Consider the following 13,536-nt stretch of genomic DNA (forward strand, 5'->3'; position numbering starts at 1 on the left):
GGCAGACTGGGGTGGTGGTCCCCCTCTTTAAGAAAGGGGACCGGAGGGTATGTTCCAACTACAGAGGGATCACACTCCTCAGCCTCCCTGGAAAAGTCTATTCGGGGGTTCTGGAGAGGAGGGTCCGTCGGATAGTCAAGCCTCGGATTCAGGAGGAACAGTGTGGTTTTTCGTCCTCGTCGCAGAGCAGTGGACCAGCTCTACACCCATAGCAGAGTCCTGGAGGGTGCATGGGAGTTCGCCCAACCAGTCTACATGTGTTTTGTGGACTTGGAAAAGGCATTCGACCATGTCCCTTGGGGAATCCTGTGGGGGGTACTCCGAGAGTATGGGGTACCGGACCCCCTGATAAGGGCTGTTCGGTCCCTGTACGATCGGTGCCAGAGCTTGTTCCGCATTGCCGGCAGTAAGTCAAACCCGTTTCCAGTGAGAGTTGGACTCCATCAGGGCTGCCCTTTGTCACCGATTCTGTTCATAACTTTTATGGCCAGAATTTCTAGGCGCAGCCAGGGCGTTGAGGGGGTCCGGTTTGATGGACTCAGGATTGGGTCACTGCTTTTTGCAGATGATGTTGTCCTGTTTGCTTCATCAGGCCATGATCTTCAGCTCTCTCTGGATCGGTTCGCAGCTGAGTGTGAAGCGGCTGGGATGGGAATCAGCACCTCCAAATCCGAGACCATGGTCCTCAGCCGGAAAAGGGTGGAGTGCCCTCTCAGGTTTGGTAGCAAGATCCTGCCCCAAGTGGAGGAGTTCAAGTATCTCGGGATCTTGTTCACGAGTGAGGGAAGAATGGAGCGTGAGATCGACAGGCGGATCGGTGCGGCATCCTCAGTGATGCGGGCTCTGCATCGGTCTGTCGTGGTGAAAAAGGAGCTGAGTCACAAGGCGAAGCTCTCAATTTACCAGTCGATCTATGTTCCTACCCTCACCTATGGTCATGAGCTATGGGTAGTGACCGAAAGAACGAGATTGCGAATACAAGCGGCTGAAATGAGTTTCCTCCGTAGGGTGTCTGGGCTTCTCCTTAAAGATAGGGTGAGAAGCTCAGTCATCCGGGAGGGGCTCAGAGTAGAGCCGCTGCTCCTCTGCATCGAGAGGAGTCAGATGAGGTGGCTCGGGCATCTGATCAGGATGCCTCCTGGACGCCTCCCTGGTGAGGTGTTCCGGGCACGTCTAACCGGGAGGAGGCCCAGGGGAAGACCCAGGACACGCTGGAGGGACTATGTCTCTCGGCTGGCCTGGGAACGCCTTGGGATTCCCCCGGAAGAGCTAAATGAAGTGGCCGGGGAGAGGTAAGTCTGGGCATCTCTGCTCAAGCTGCTGCCCCTGCGACCCGACCTCGGATAAGCGGAAGAGAATGGATGGATAATTTGCATGCCATTAAGAAAAGGTGTTGTGGCAGACAAGCAAATGAAAACACATAGCACAACTGAAGCAGTAAGAACATTTCAGATTGTTTAACATATACATCTTGGTATATTTGATCAATCAAGTCCATTAAATGAAGTATAAGCACAAAACATTATTTTTTAGGCATCTATACTATTATCATATACATTTACATTGTACAACCCATTAGCAAATCATGATATTGCCAGGCTTCTCTTATACCATATTTAATTGCAAACAAATAATCTGTTATTTTTAAAACATTCTTATGCTATCCCATTTTATAGAATCTTAATAAGGTAATTGATATAAACTGCTTGTATATGTTATATTAACTCACATTATTTAATTTACTTAGAGTCCTGTTTAATTTATGTGGTTAAATGTGGTTTATGTGGTCCTTTTATTATTTCCTTTGAATATTTTCTTATAACAACAATGCTAAGCATGTCATTAATAAAAGTTGCAGAAAAGCATTAATGTTAGTTATGTTTAACCTTTTTAATTAGAAAGCTTTTTTAATGGAAATCACTTTCTAATGTTTACATTCTTACTAAAGTATACTTGATAACATTAATGGGTTGTTTAGGATATTTGTTTATTAAATATCTTGGTAATCGTTAGTAATATTGTAAAAATCATTTTAAAAAGAAATATGCTGGTAATAAAATACATTATATCACATATAAAATACTACATATAATTGCCTGAATTTAATAAATGAAAAAAATGGTTTATTAATAAAAAAATCATTTTACATGTATATTACTAGTCTAAATAAACCCTTCTTACATTTCACACAATAGTCATGCAGTAAACAGTTTAATACATATTTGTAAACTTAATACTATACTGAAACTTGAATCTGATTCTCTTGATAGACTCCATTTATCAAACATTCTTTCCTTTCCAATTTTAATATTTGAAAAATAGAAGAAGCTAGCATGCAGGCTTAAGATATTTAGGAAAAAGGAAAGCAATTCAGCCCTTTCAGACTTTCCTGGGAGCTGGACTCCATTGTTTTAACAACTGACTTTCAGCTTCTGTTCCTGAGAACTGTATAATTTAACAGTGATTAGCTGAAAATAATAGTTATTTTGATTCTGATGACAACCTTTAAAAGAACCATATGCTTTATCCATACTATGCGCAGTAAAATCATTTCCACACTGTTTTACTTAAATGTTAGGTTGAATTTATCACTGTCTTCTCTGAGTTTGGGATATTTTTAGGCTTTCCTCTATATTTTGTCTTTTATATATTGCTTATATGCAATGAATAAAAGAGCTTTGATCTCCACAACTCAACAGCCCATGAATACAGAAAATAATATTGCAGCGCCTTTGTGTCCACTGTTGTATCAGATGAGTCCTTTTAGATTCAACAGCAATGCTAGGTTACTTTTGTAATAGTGAGCAGCTGTTTAATTAAACATTCAATTGAAATGTTGGATGCATGATCCAAACAGCCTTTTTATGCTGCATTTCAGGTGTGTAACCCATTAAATTATTAATTAGAAACATATCTTGGGACATATTTACTGTTTATAAAACACAATCAGTATTTGATTTGTTTGATGAAACCAGTTTAAAATCATTAAAGATATTTAATTAAAAGTCCTTTTTCATTTAAATCAAAAATTATTATGAATTACACTGACATCTTGTGAGTAAATCACTACTTTACTCAGATCATCTATTCTTTTCCCTTCTTCCATTATAGACTGAGCAGTACCTATAACACATAACATTCTTAAACCTTTTTAAAATGATTTAAGCTTGCAGAGGTCCACCACTTAGTACCATGGATGGGATACCAGTCCATCATAGGGTCCCCTCGCACATACACTCACACACACACACACACACACACACACACACACACACACAGGGGCAATTTAGAATCACCAGTTAACCTATATTAAAATATATGTCTTTGGGGTGTTGCAGAAAAAGCCTTACCAACAAAGGTAGAATATGTAAATGCCACATAGAGTGTTTCTGGGCATGAGATTCAAACCCAGGACACTTCATCAATGAGACAGCAGCACTAACTACTGTGCCTCTGTGCTGCCCCTCAATGGAAATATTATTTCCAAGGAAACATTTGCTATATTTGAAATATAACAAAAATGATAACAATATGAATTGTATATCGTTTTATGGCATGTAAAGTTGGCACAGTTTCATTTTGCCATTCAAATTGACTTTGACAGTCAAGACTCTTTTTTTGTGCTAGAAATAAAAACACACAAAATATTGGCTAATTTCAGTATTAAGTTTTTAGCACAATAGTAATAAGATCATGTTCACTATTGAACTAAGACACTGAAGCAAAGCAAATGGAACATTGTTAACATTTCTTGTTTATAATTGTTTTTTCTAGAATCAAAATTTGGTAAACTACTTACAAACAACTTTCTCATAATACCAGGGAGAACCTGGCAGCAATCAAAGTAGCAGTATTTTGTTACTTCTATTTTAGAATTTGATACCATTGTACAGTTACTTACACTGTTAAAACTGAGGAGGATTAAAACAAGGAGCACAAAAAATTACAAATATATGATCATGTCAACCCACATTATAATATATAACATCTCCATAGGAAATGATAATGGCTAAGAACACTATAAAGTAATATTTTGCACTACTTTGCGAGTACTATTGATATTCACTTGATGTAGAAATGAGGTAAAAATCAATGACAACAATTGTTAGGTGCAAATACATGCCAATATGCTTTTAAGCAGACAGTTTGCATTCTTTCACAATTAAACTACAGTGAGTACCTTCTGAAAAGTTCTTGGACACCCATTCTTATTTTAAAATCATCATGTTTAAAGTTGGAGCAAGTAACAGTCTACCTTTAACTTTGGAGATTTATTTTATCAGAGCCCAGTTATATGAAGTAATTTGCTTACTTAATATTTTGCATTGCATTTTATTAATTTTTTGTCAATCACAAAAAATATAAAAAATACAGCATCCGATACAATTTATTTTGTAAAACATTTAACACAAATAACTAATTTAAATACACAGTTTGGTATATTTCCTTTGTTTTATACACTTATTTCACATTAACTGCACTTTTTAACAGACAGAGTAGAGGTCTGTGTTTAACTAGGAATAAGAAGTAAGAGGTTCAAAATTTTTTTATGTTTTAATTGGGAGAACAATGTTATTGAGCAGAATTTGTGGGAATTTGAATAACGCATGAAAATGAGTGACTTTGGTTTCACAGTGGAACATAATAGTGATTTCTTGATCACATTTATTACTATTTATTTGCATTAAATCTAAAGTCTTTTCTTATTTATTGTATTATTTACAAATAAATTATTAATAGGCATGTATTGTTAAAAAAACTTTTTGCCACAAAGTGTTCTTTTCTTCAAAAATTCTGTTAAACTTCAACACAAAGGTTATTTCCTATCATATCCATTTAAGGTAGTAAAAGGAATTCCTCTTCAATAATTCAACCATCTGTTGTATTTCTCAAGTATTAAGGCCAGTTCAGTGGTTATCTCCTTATGCTGTAATTTCCTATGTTATGCATACCATTATATTGACTGCTCAACAATAAATAAAAATTTTATACAGCTTAAGCTTATAGGATTTATTTACATGCTGCACTAAAACTGTATTTGAGTCTAAGCTTGTAAATTAGCATTTTCCTAAATAGTATTCATTTTAAATCTCACCGTCTGGAAAGGCTTTTGTGTTCTTTATATAATGATTATATAAAAATGTGACATTAATTTGTTAAAAATGTTGATGCTTTCATTTGTGTAATGTTAGAATTAAGTAGAAAAGAAAATTTGACATTAAAGGTGTTAGTCATATGTTTTAAAACATTAATCAGTAAAAAAAAGTATTACCTGCAGTGATCATTCCTATTTAACTTAACTCATGACCTGTTTAAATGGTACTGTATATTATACTACTATACTTAGTTTTTGCAGAGTAAACAAATTAATAGTTCTGCCTAAATATTTGTGTATGTAAGGTCAATGGTACAAGGAGCATAAGTTCAAGTTGGTAGTAAATTTTTAAAGCAGGAGACTGCCCAGCTTAGGATGTGTTTCGTCCATCCATTAGAACATCTTACATACATTGTAATTCACTTCTTGATAGTTATCAAAGAAAACAAATAAAATTTAGAATAAATGTTATTGTAAATAAAATATTTGTGTTGCACAAACTAACTGCAATGGTTGAACAGGTGTTTAATGTATTCTTGGAATTTATTAATTTTGTAATCCATTTATATGTACATGTTTGATAAATATGTTTATTAAATTGTTACCAGTCTAGTATACTATACATTCTGCATCTTTAAGTAGTTGTGTCTAATTTGGAAATTCAATTGAGATAATAAACTAGTTCTTTAAAAAGGTTATATATTTTAAAGAACAGACCTTAAATTAGCAAGGTTTACTCAGTTAATGCATAGCACATTTACTAACTATAGATTTAGTAAATTTGCTTGGATATATTTTTTAGTACTGGATGGTACAAAATATTTGCATCTTTTGTTTACATTATATCTGCATTGTTACCAAAAGGTCAGCCTCAGTAAAAGCAGGAGAAAGGGTGAAATGAATATTAAGGAAAAAGACAAGTATGAGCTTGTTTGTATAAATAAATGAAAGGAAAAATTTTGTATACACATCTGAAAATAGGGACGGTATGTTCTGGTATTATCTTCATAAATACATGACATTCCTAGTATAAACACTTACACAATTTTTAGACATACACTTCAGTTCACAACTTTGGCACAGTAAAAGCCAACTTGATTGGCCTATATTTGCTTTTTTTCTATTTTAATATTTGATATATTCAGAGATGAATTCTGCCTCTGTGGTTGCCTAGGCTCCCAGTTTCTGAGAGCCACGCCAAATATATATCATTGCACATAGTTTTCTTAGAAAAAAAGCTGAAGGTTACATTAATTTTTTTAGTTAAGAGTTTAAAATCAAAAACAGATTTTGTTTAATTTTAAATACTTAAATTTCTAAGTTGTAGAGTCCTGTAAAAGAGCACAGTCATCTCTCTTTGGGAAAGCAGATAGGGCTAAGGGACAGTTGTCATGTTGAGTGAGTCCGCCTGTGGATCACGTATTGTCCTCTGTGGGCGCACACATACTGCCAATCTCTAAAAAAAAACAAACAAAAAAATATATAGAATTAAGTTTATGTGCATCTCCAATAACCCTGAAATAGAAAGAAGCAAAAAAATGGTTATTAAATAAAACATTTCCACACTATGACATTTAAACAACTCTGATTAGTTACTGTTCATAGTTATTTATCTTACCCAGTTAAAATCTGTATTGGAAATATTTAACCCTAGATTTGAGATATAAAAATGTGCACATCCATTGTGCTCTAAGACATTTCAAAATAGTTTTCCAACCTTGCCTTGTAAAGTTTATATTTATCTTAAATCAGATCCCACAGTACTGCTAGGCACAGCTTCCAGGAATTAAAGGCTGAGAAGCCAGTGAAATTAACTCATTCTGTTTCGAGCACACTATCTAGCTATTGTATTAAGTTACCACATATTTTCATTTCATCTTTAAATTTTCATACAATTAGACTTAGTATAGTCAATAAATCTCATTCCATTTAAAGGTAACTGTTAAAGATTTTTATAAGCATATTACTATTTAGTGCATTCAATTGCTGAAATGTTTTAGTTATTGAAAGTAAATTGCAGTTTGGTTGACTTTGTAAATAAGGAAAAAAAAATAGTTTGTCAGGTCTATAATTTAATTTTGTTCAGGGAACAGAACTCATATCTCTGTTTTTTGTTATTACTTCCATATTATAGGGTGTTTATGTAGAATGCTTATTGTATATGGCTCTAAAATAACTTCAAAATCATTACGATCTACAGAATAGATGTCAGGTTCATTTAATTCTTAAAACTGTTTAAAATTGTTTTATTTTTTTACTTTTTGAAAATTTGCCATTCTGGATATTTTAACAACAATATCATGCTTTTAAACTGTGAGCATGTTTTCCAAACAATTATTTATTCTTCTGAAAATTTTTAAACCACTTTGTAATAAAACACACAACAAAGAAATCCTTTTTGTATGAGAAAGTAAACTACATCTATAAATCATTTAGATACATCTGAAAGAAAGAACTTTATTATAATGGTGTTCTATGCATCAGTTTAATATTTGTTGAAATAGTATGTGTTGTTAATATTTAGATAATGTCTGACCTGTTTCATGGAGCCAGGTGTCCACACCAGTTTGTAAACCATGTAAACAGGAATCCAGATGAATGAGGAAGCACCAATAATATATCCCACTGTGATACTCCAATCAGGGTATTTATAGTCAAAAAGTACAAGGGGTGGCTGGTCTAGCAGGAAGCTTATTATGATATACTGGAGACAGAGAGAAACCAACCATTAGTTATACAATACCAATGTTATCAACTCTGAAGATTATTTCACTCTTTTTAATGTCATTTAATATTCTTTAGATCACTGGAAGAAAAATGCTGTATAGATATGAGTGCAGGAGCCTGGTGATGGACTCAATACCTAGGATGATCATTAACATTAATATGTGAACATATCACTTAATTTTATTAATCTTTATTTGAATAGTTGTACCCAGATACAATAAAAAAATACAACGAAAAGATATTCTTCATGTGATCAAGGCATGGGTATGTTTAAAATAGGAAATTGGGACTACATTGTTAGAATGTGGAAAGATTGTGCTTTAGTGATACTTTAGTTAGTACTTGGCACACAATTTGAATGCTCTTGTTTTGCAACCAACTTTGAAAAATAAACCTTTATAAGATATAAATATTTTAAAAAGATAGTTCCATAACATTCTTCATACATCTCCAAAACATGTGTAAACATTCTTTATGTTGTATAGCATCTTTCTATATCTATATCTTATATATATTCTATATCTTGCTTGGGTTTCCTCCCACAGTCCAAAGACCTGCAGGTTAGGTGCATTGGCGATCCTAAATTGTCCCTAGTGTGTGCTTGGTGTGTGGGTGTGTGTTTGTGTGTTCCCTGCGGTGGGCTGGCACCCTACCCGGGGTTTGTTTCCTGCCTTGCACCCTGTGTTGGCTGGGATTGGCTTCAGCAGACCCTCGTGACCCTGTAGTTAGGATGTAGCAGGTGGGATAGTGGATGGATGGATCTTTCTATAGTGAACATCATTCCAATAAATTTTAACAGTATAGCGTTACATGAAACATATTTAGATAGAAAATTGATGCATTGGCAGGTTAGGTCCATTGCTTAGGGTCACACAGTGAGTAGGAGTCAATGATTTAACAGAAAACCTTATGGTTTAAAGTGTAATGCCCTGGGGCCTCATGTATAAACGGTGCGTACGCACAAAAAAGTTGTGTACGAACGTTTCCACGCTCAAATCGCGATGTATAAAAACCTAAACTTGGCGTAAAGCCACGCACATTTTCATGGTAGCTCCAACCCTGGCGTATGCAAGTTCTTCGCTCGGTTTTGCAAACTGGTGGCACCCAGCGTCAAAGCAGTGCTACTGTTCCTGTGTGGTTACCCTCTCTTTTTTAGATCCACATCCCTGACACAGCTTTATCATAAACATTGAAACTACATATTGTTTATTAGTTTAATGCATCTGATTGTAATTAACCTGTAACAATATAATGATCCAGGGAATAGCCAAAGTATTCCAAATACCATAACTGCTTTAGCATTGTTACTCTCACTGCACCTTCTTTTTCTTCTTTCAGCTGCTCCCGTTAGGGTTTGCCACAGCGGATCATCTTTTTCCATATTACTCTCACTGCACCACTCGGAGTATTCATATCACTATATCTGAGTGGGGAATCACAGCTGTACAGCAGCTGATCGGAAAGAGAATTATCGGTATACAGCATCAAGCACACGCTGCCTCAGCCATGCTGTCTATTGAACTGCTCTCACATGGCAAACTTTTCAAAGCCTTTCCTGTATGGACCTCGTGGTTCAGAAACAGTTTCATCTCAAGAACTATAAACGCACTCAATCAGTCCATCAAGTTCTCCTTGTAGAAATGTTTGTACTTATAAGTAAAATTACCTCACTGTAAACTTGCACTGCAGTCATAATATTACACAACCTGAGCCACTTTTTAAAGCGCGTATTTACATATGATAATGATATTTTTAAGATGAAATGCAGCAAAATATGTTTATTATATTATCCAGATAAAACTTTAACTTCATTTAAATAATCTATATTGTTAATAATTAAACATGTGAGGACACGGTGCCGCAGCGCTAGCGAGGAGCTGGCGCTCCATTCACAGATTGTTCCTGCCTCACGGCTGTGTTCTTACGACACTGGAAGGACAGATGGATAGAATAATTAAACATGTACTACAAAGATATTTCAATGTTCCTTAAAAGTTTTGAAAAATCGTTGTTCTAAGCTTACAGATGGCTTAACGTCTATTACAGAGCTGATTGTGTGGCGATTAGGTATTTGGAGAAAGAAAAGTAAGGACAGGAATTGAGGATTAGTACATTTGAAAGAGACAGTACTGCTACAATAAAGTATTTCATCGAAGGTTGCGCATGGCGCAGCAAGCATCTTGCGTGAGACATGAACGATCACTGCACCACCGTGTTCCCATGTTTAATAACATGCTTTAACTCCTATCATCATGAAAATGATATCACGTATATCTCAGTATTTTAATTATTCAGTGAGCTGTAATATTACGAATGTAATGGATTCTGTATCCTGTCGGAGGAAGAGAAAGCCCGGAAGCACGTAGTGATTCACACACATAGAGCACATAGAAGATCAAATACAAAACAAAGCATTTAACATGCTACTTTAGTTACGATGGGATTGAGAAACTAGTAAATTAAACGATTTTAAGATGAAGTTTATGATGTTCTACTTTAATGACAAAACAAACTATGTGATTAAAGTGGAAATTTCAAGATTAAAGTTGACATGTCGTGCTTTTTTCCCCCCACTGTGTGCCTTTTTTTTTCTCTGTACCCTAATAAGCTTTCATAGGACACTCAGACGGTGGGCTACGACTTGCCTTTACACGGCGACTTTGATATGTGAGTTGGGGCCTCATGTATAATGCCGTGCATAGAACTCACACTATAACATGGCGTAAACACAAAAGCGGAAATGTTCGTACGCACAAAAAAATCCAGATGCATAAATCTGTGTGAATGCCAACTTTCAAGTGAAAAGTAACGCACGTGCACACGCCTGCTGTCCTGGCCCAACTCCTCTCAGAATTACGCCTCTTTGAATATGCAAATCAATATAAATAGCCTTTAAGCTCAGCGTTCTGTGAAAAGGCAATGGCAAAAGCACATGGGAGAATAGAAGAATTTCAGAGAATACCAAGTAGAGGCAAGGAAAACTTACTATTCGTTGGTTTTAACAGTGGTATAAACAACAAAAGGAAGTTAATCAAGTGACAGAGTGTTGGAGAAACTCGAAAGCTCAAGTTCACAAAGTCGCACCATGCCCGAAATAAAAAAAGAAGTTGTCAGATATCAAAGTCGCCGTGAAAAGGCGAGTCGTAGCCCACCGTTTGAGTGTCATATGAAAGCTTATTAAGGTACAGAGAAAAAAAATAGGCACACAGTGGGAAAAAAAGCACGAAATGTCAACTTTAATCTCTAAATTTCCACTTTAATCACATAGTTTATTTTGTCATTAAAGCAGAACATCATAAACTTCATCTTAAAATCGTTTAATTTACTAGTTTCTCAAATCCCATTGTAACTAAAGTAGCACGATAAATGCTTTGTTTTGTATTTGATCTTCTATGTTCTCTGTGTGTATGTATCACTACGTGCTTCTTAAACCGGCTTTCTTTTCCTCTGACAGGACACAGAATACATTACATTCATGATATTACAGCTCTCTGAATAATTAAAATACTGATATGTATACTTGATATCATTTTCATGATTATAGGAGCATGTTATTAAACATGGGAACACAGTGGCGCAGTGAATCTTCATGCCTCACGCAGGATGCTTGCAGTGCTGTGTGCGAAGTTCGATGAAATAATTTATTGCAGCAGTACTGTCTCTTTCAAACGTACTTAAAACGACGATTCTTCAAAATTTTTAAGGAGCATTGAAATATCTTTGTAGTACATGTTAAATTATTCTATCCATCCAGTGTTGTGCCAGTCCCAGCATGAATATAGCACAAAGCAAGAACAATCCATGAATGGAGCATGTCCTCACATGTTTATTTATTAACAATATAGATTATTTAAATAAAGTTAAAGTTTTATCTGTATAATATAATAAACATATTTTGCTGCATTTCATCTTAAAAATGATATCGTCATCATATGTAAATGCGCGCTTTATAAAGTGGCTCAGGTTGTGCAATATTATAACTGTATTGCAAGTTTACAGTGATGTAATTGTACTTATAAGTACAAACAGTTCTACAAGGAGCACTGATTGAGTGCGTTTATAGTTCTTGGGATGAAACGGTTTCTGAACCACGAGGAAAGGCTCTGAAGCGTGTACCGTATGACAGCAGTTCAATAGACAGCATGGCTGAGGCAGTGTGTGCTTGATGCTGTATACCGATAATTCTCTTTCCGATCAGCTGCTGTACAGCTGTGATTCCCCACTCAGATATAGTGATATAAATACTCTGAGTGGTGCAGTGAGAGTAATATGGAAAAATATGATCCGCTATGGCAACCCCTAATGGGAGCAGCTGAAAGGAGAAGAAGAAGGTGCAGTGCGAGTAACAACGCTAAAGCAGCTATTGTATTTAGAATAGTTTGACCATTCTGTGGACCATTATTTTGTTACAGGTTAATTACAATCTGATGCATTAAACTAATAAACAATATGCGGTTAATTTCAGTGTATTTATAAAGCTGCGTCAGGGATGTGGATCTAAAAAAGAAAGGGTAACCACACAGGAACAGTAGCACTGCTTTGACACTGGGTGCCACCAGTTTGCATAACCGAGCGGAATACTTGCGTACGCCAGGGTTGGAGCTACCGTGAAAATGTGAGTGGCTTTACGGCAAGTTTAGGTTTTATACATCGCGATTTGAGAGTGGAAACGTTCGTGCACAACATTTTTGTGCATACGCACCGTTTATACATGAGGCCCCTGGTCACTACATCACCACATTAAGTATGAAGTAAGATGGTTAAACCACAAATGAATCTTTTTATATTTATAGTCAATGCTTTAAAGTTGCACATAGGTGGGAATAACAATAGAAGGAAACACATTACAAAACTGAGTAAATGAAAGTAAAATTCCTCTTTATGCGATCTATATGAGCACATGTTTCAGCAGAGGTTTATAAGCAAAAGCTGCTGGGGCTCCTTTATACCTCTGGCAATATGTCTTTATAATGCCTCACTGTGACTGTAAATGCTTTTTTTTTTCTTTAGCCAAGTCCAAAGTTTTCTTTCTTTTTAGTCATTTTAATGTTTACCTATTGTTTGTCATAATATAATAATATTTGTTTGTTTATTGATTGGGCCATATGTGTATCTGTTATATAGTGCTTTTCATGTTTGCAGTACTTTTCTATCTACAGTTAATAGCTAGATAGATAGATAAGATAAGGCACTTCATAAATCAATAGACAGAACACATTGTACGTAACGTGTACTGGTCATTTTCTGATTTCTATTCCCAAGCAACATTAGGATAACAAAAAACAAAATTTATAATAAATATGCAATCTCTTAAAAAAGAGAATTAGAATATAACACATGAAAGAATGTAAAATTATATGTCTATTAATTTTCTTAACCAGCCTTGTTCAGTTATTGGGTTACAAGGAGATTATACCTATTCAAACACAGGAACAATAAATTATATGTAAAACAGATACATCTTAATAGTGTATAAAATGTAACATGAGAGAGATTGCTACATTTCACAGTTTGCCTCGTGATTAACTCATAAAACCATTTCTGTTTGCTAAGCAGCTTACAATAGATTGTAAATGATAACGTGAATATTTGACCTGTTCTAATGTATTGAAAAAAATGCATACCACGCACTACTGAAAATAGTGGATGAATGTACAATGGCACTGAAGCAATCAATTTTTTTTCTTAGTTAAAAATGAAATAGGCATAATCTT

The 13,536-nt window shown here is 35.2% G+C and overlaps 1 protein-coding gene across 1 annotated transcript in view; it reads right to left on the reverse strand.

The window, feature by feature from the left end:
• Positions 1-5,115: 5,115 nt before the first annotated feature.
• The window catches only part of slc6a4b (solute carrier family 6 member 4b), a 35,124-nt gene continuing 26,703 nt past the window's right edge, over positions 5,116-13,536 (reverse strand). The window contains exons 12-13 of the mRNA XM_028825165.2: positions 7,632-7,799; positions 5,116-6,551 (exon numbers count right to left, since the gene is read on the reverse strand). Coding sequence (XP_028680998.1) covers positions 6,471-6,551; positions 7,632-7,799 — 249 coding nt within the window. The 3' untranslated portion in view covers positions 5,116-6,470. The remainder of the gene's footprint in view (positions 6,552-7,631; positions 7,800-13,536) is intronic.

The sequence above is a fragment of the Erpetoichthys calabaricus genome, chromosome 18 (genome assembly GCF_900747795.2).
Source record: "Erpetoichthys calabaricus chromosome 18, fErpCal1.3, whole genome shotgun sequence".
Taxonomy (NCBI): Eukaryota; Metazoa; Chordata; class Cladistia; order Polypteriformes; family Polypteridae; genus Erpetoichthys; species Erpetoichthys calabaricus.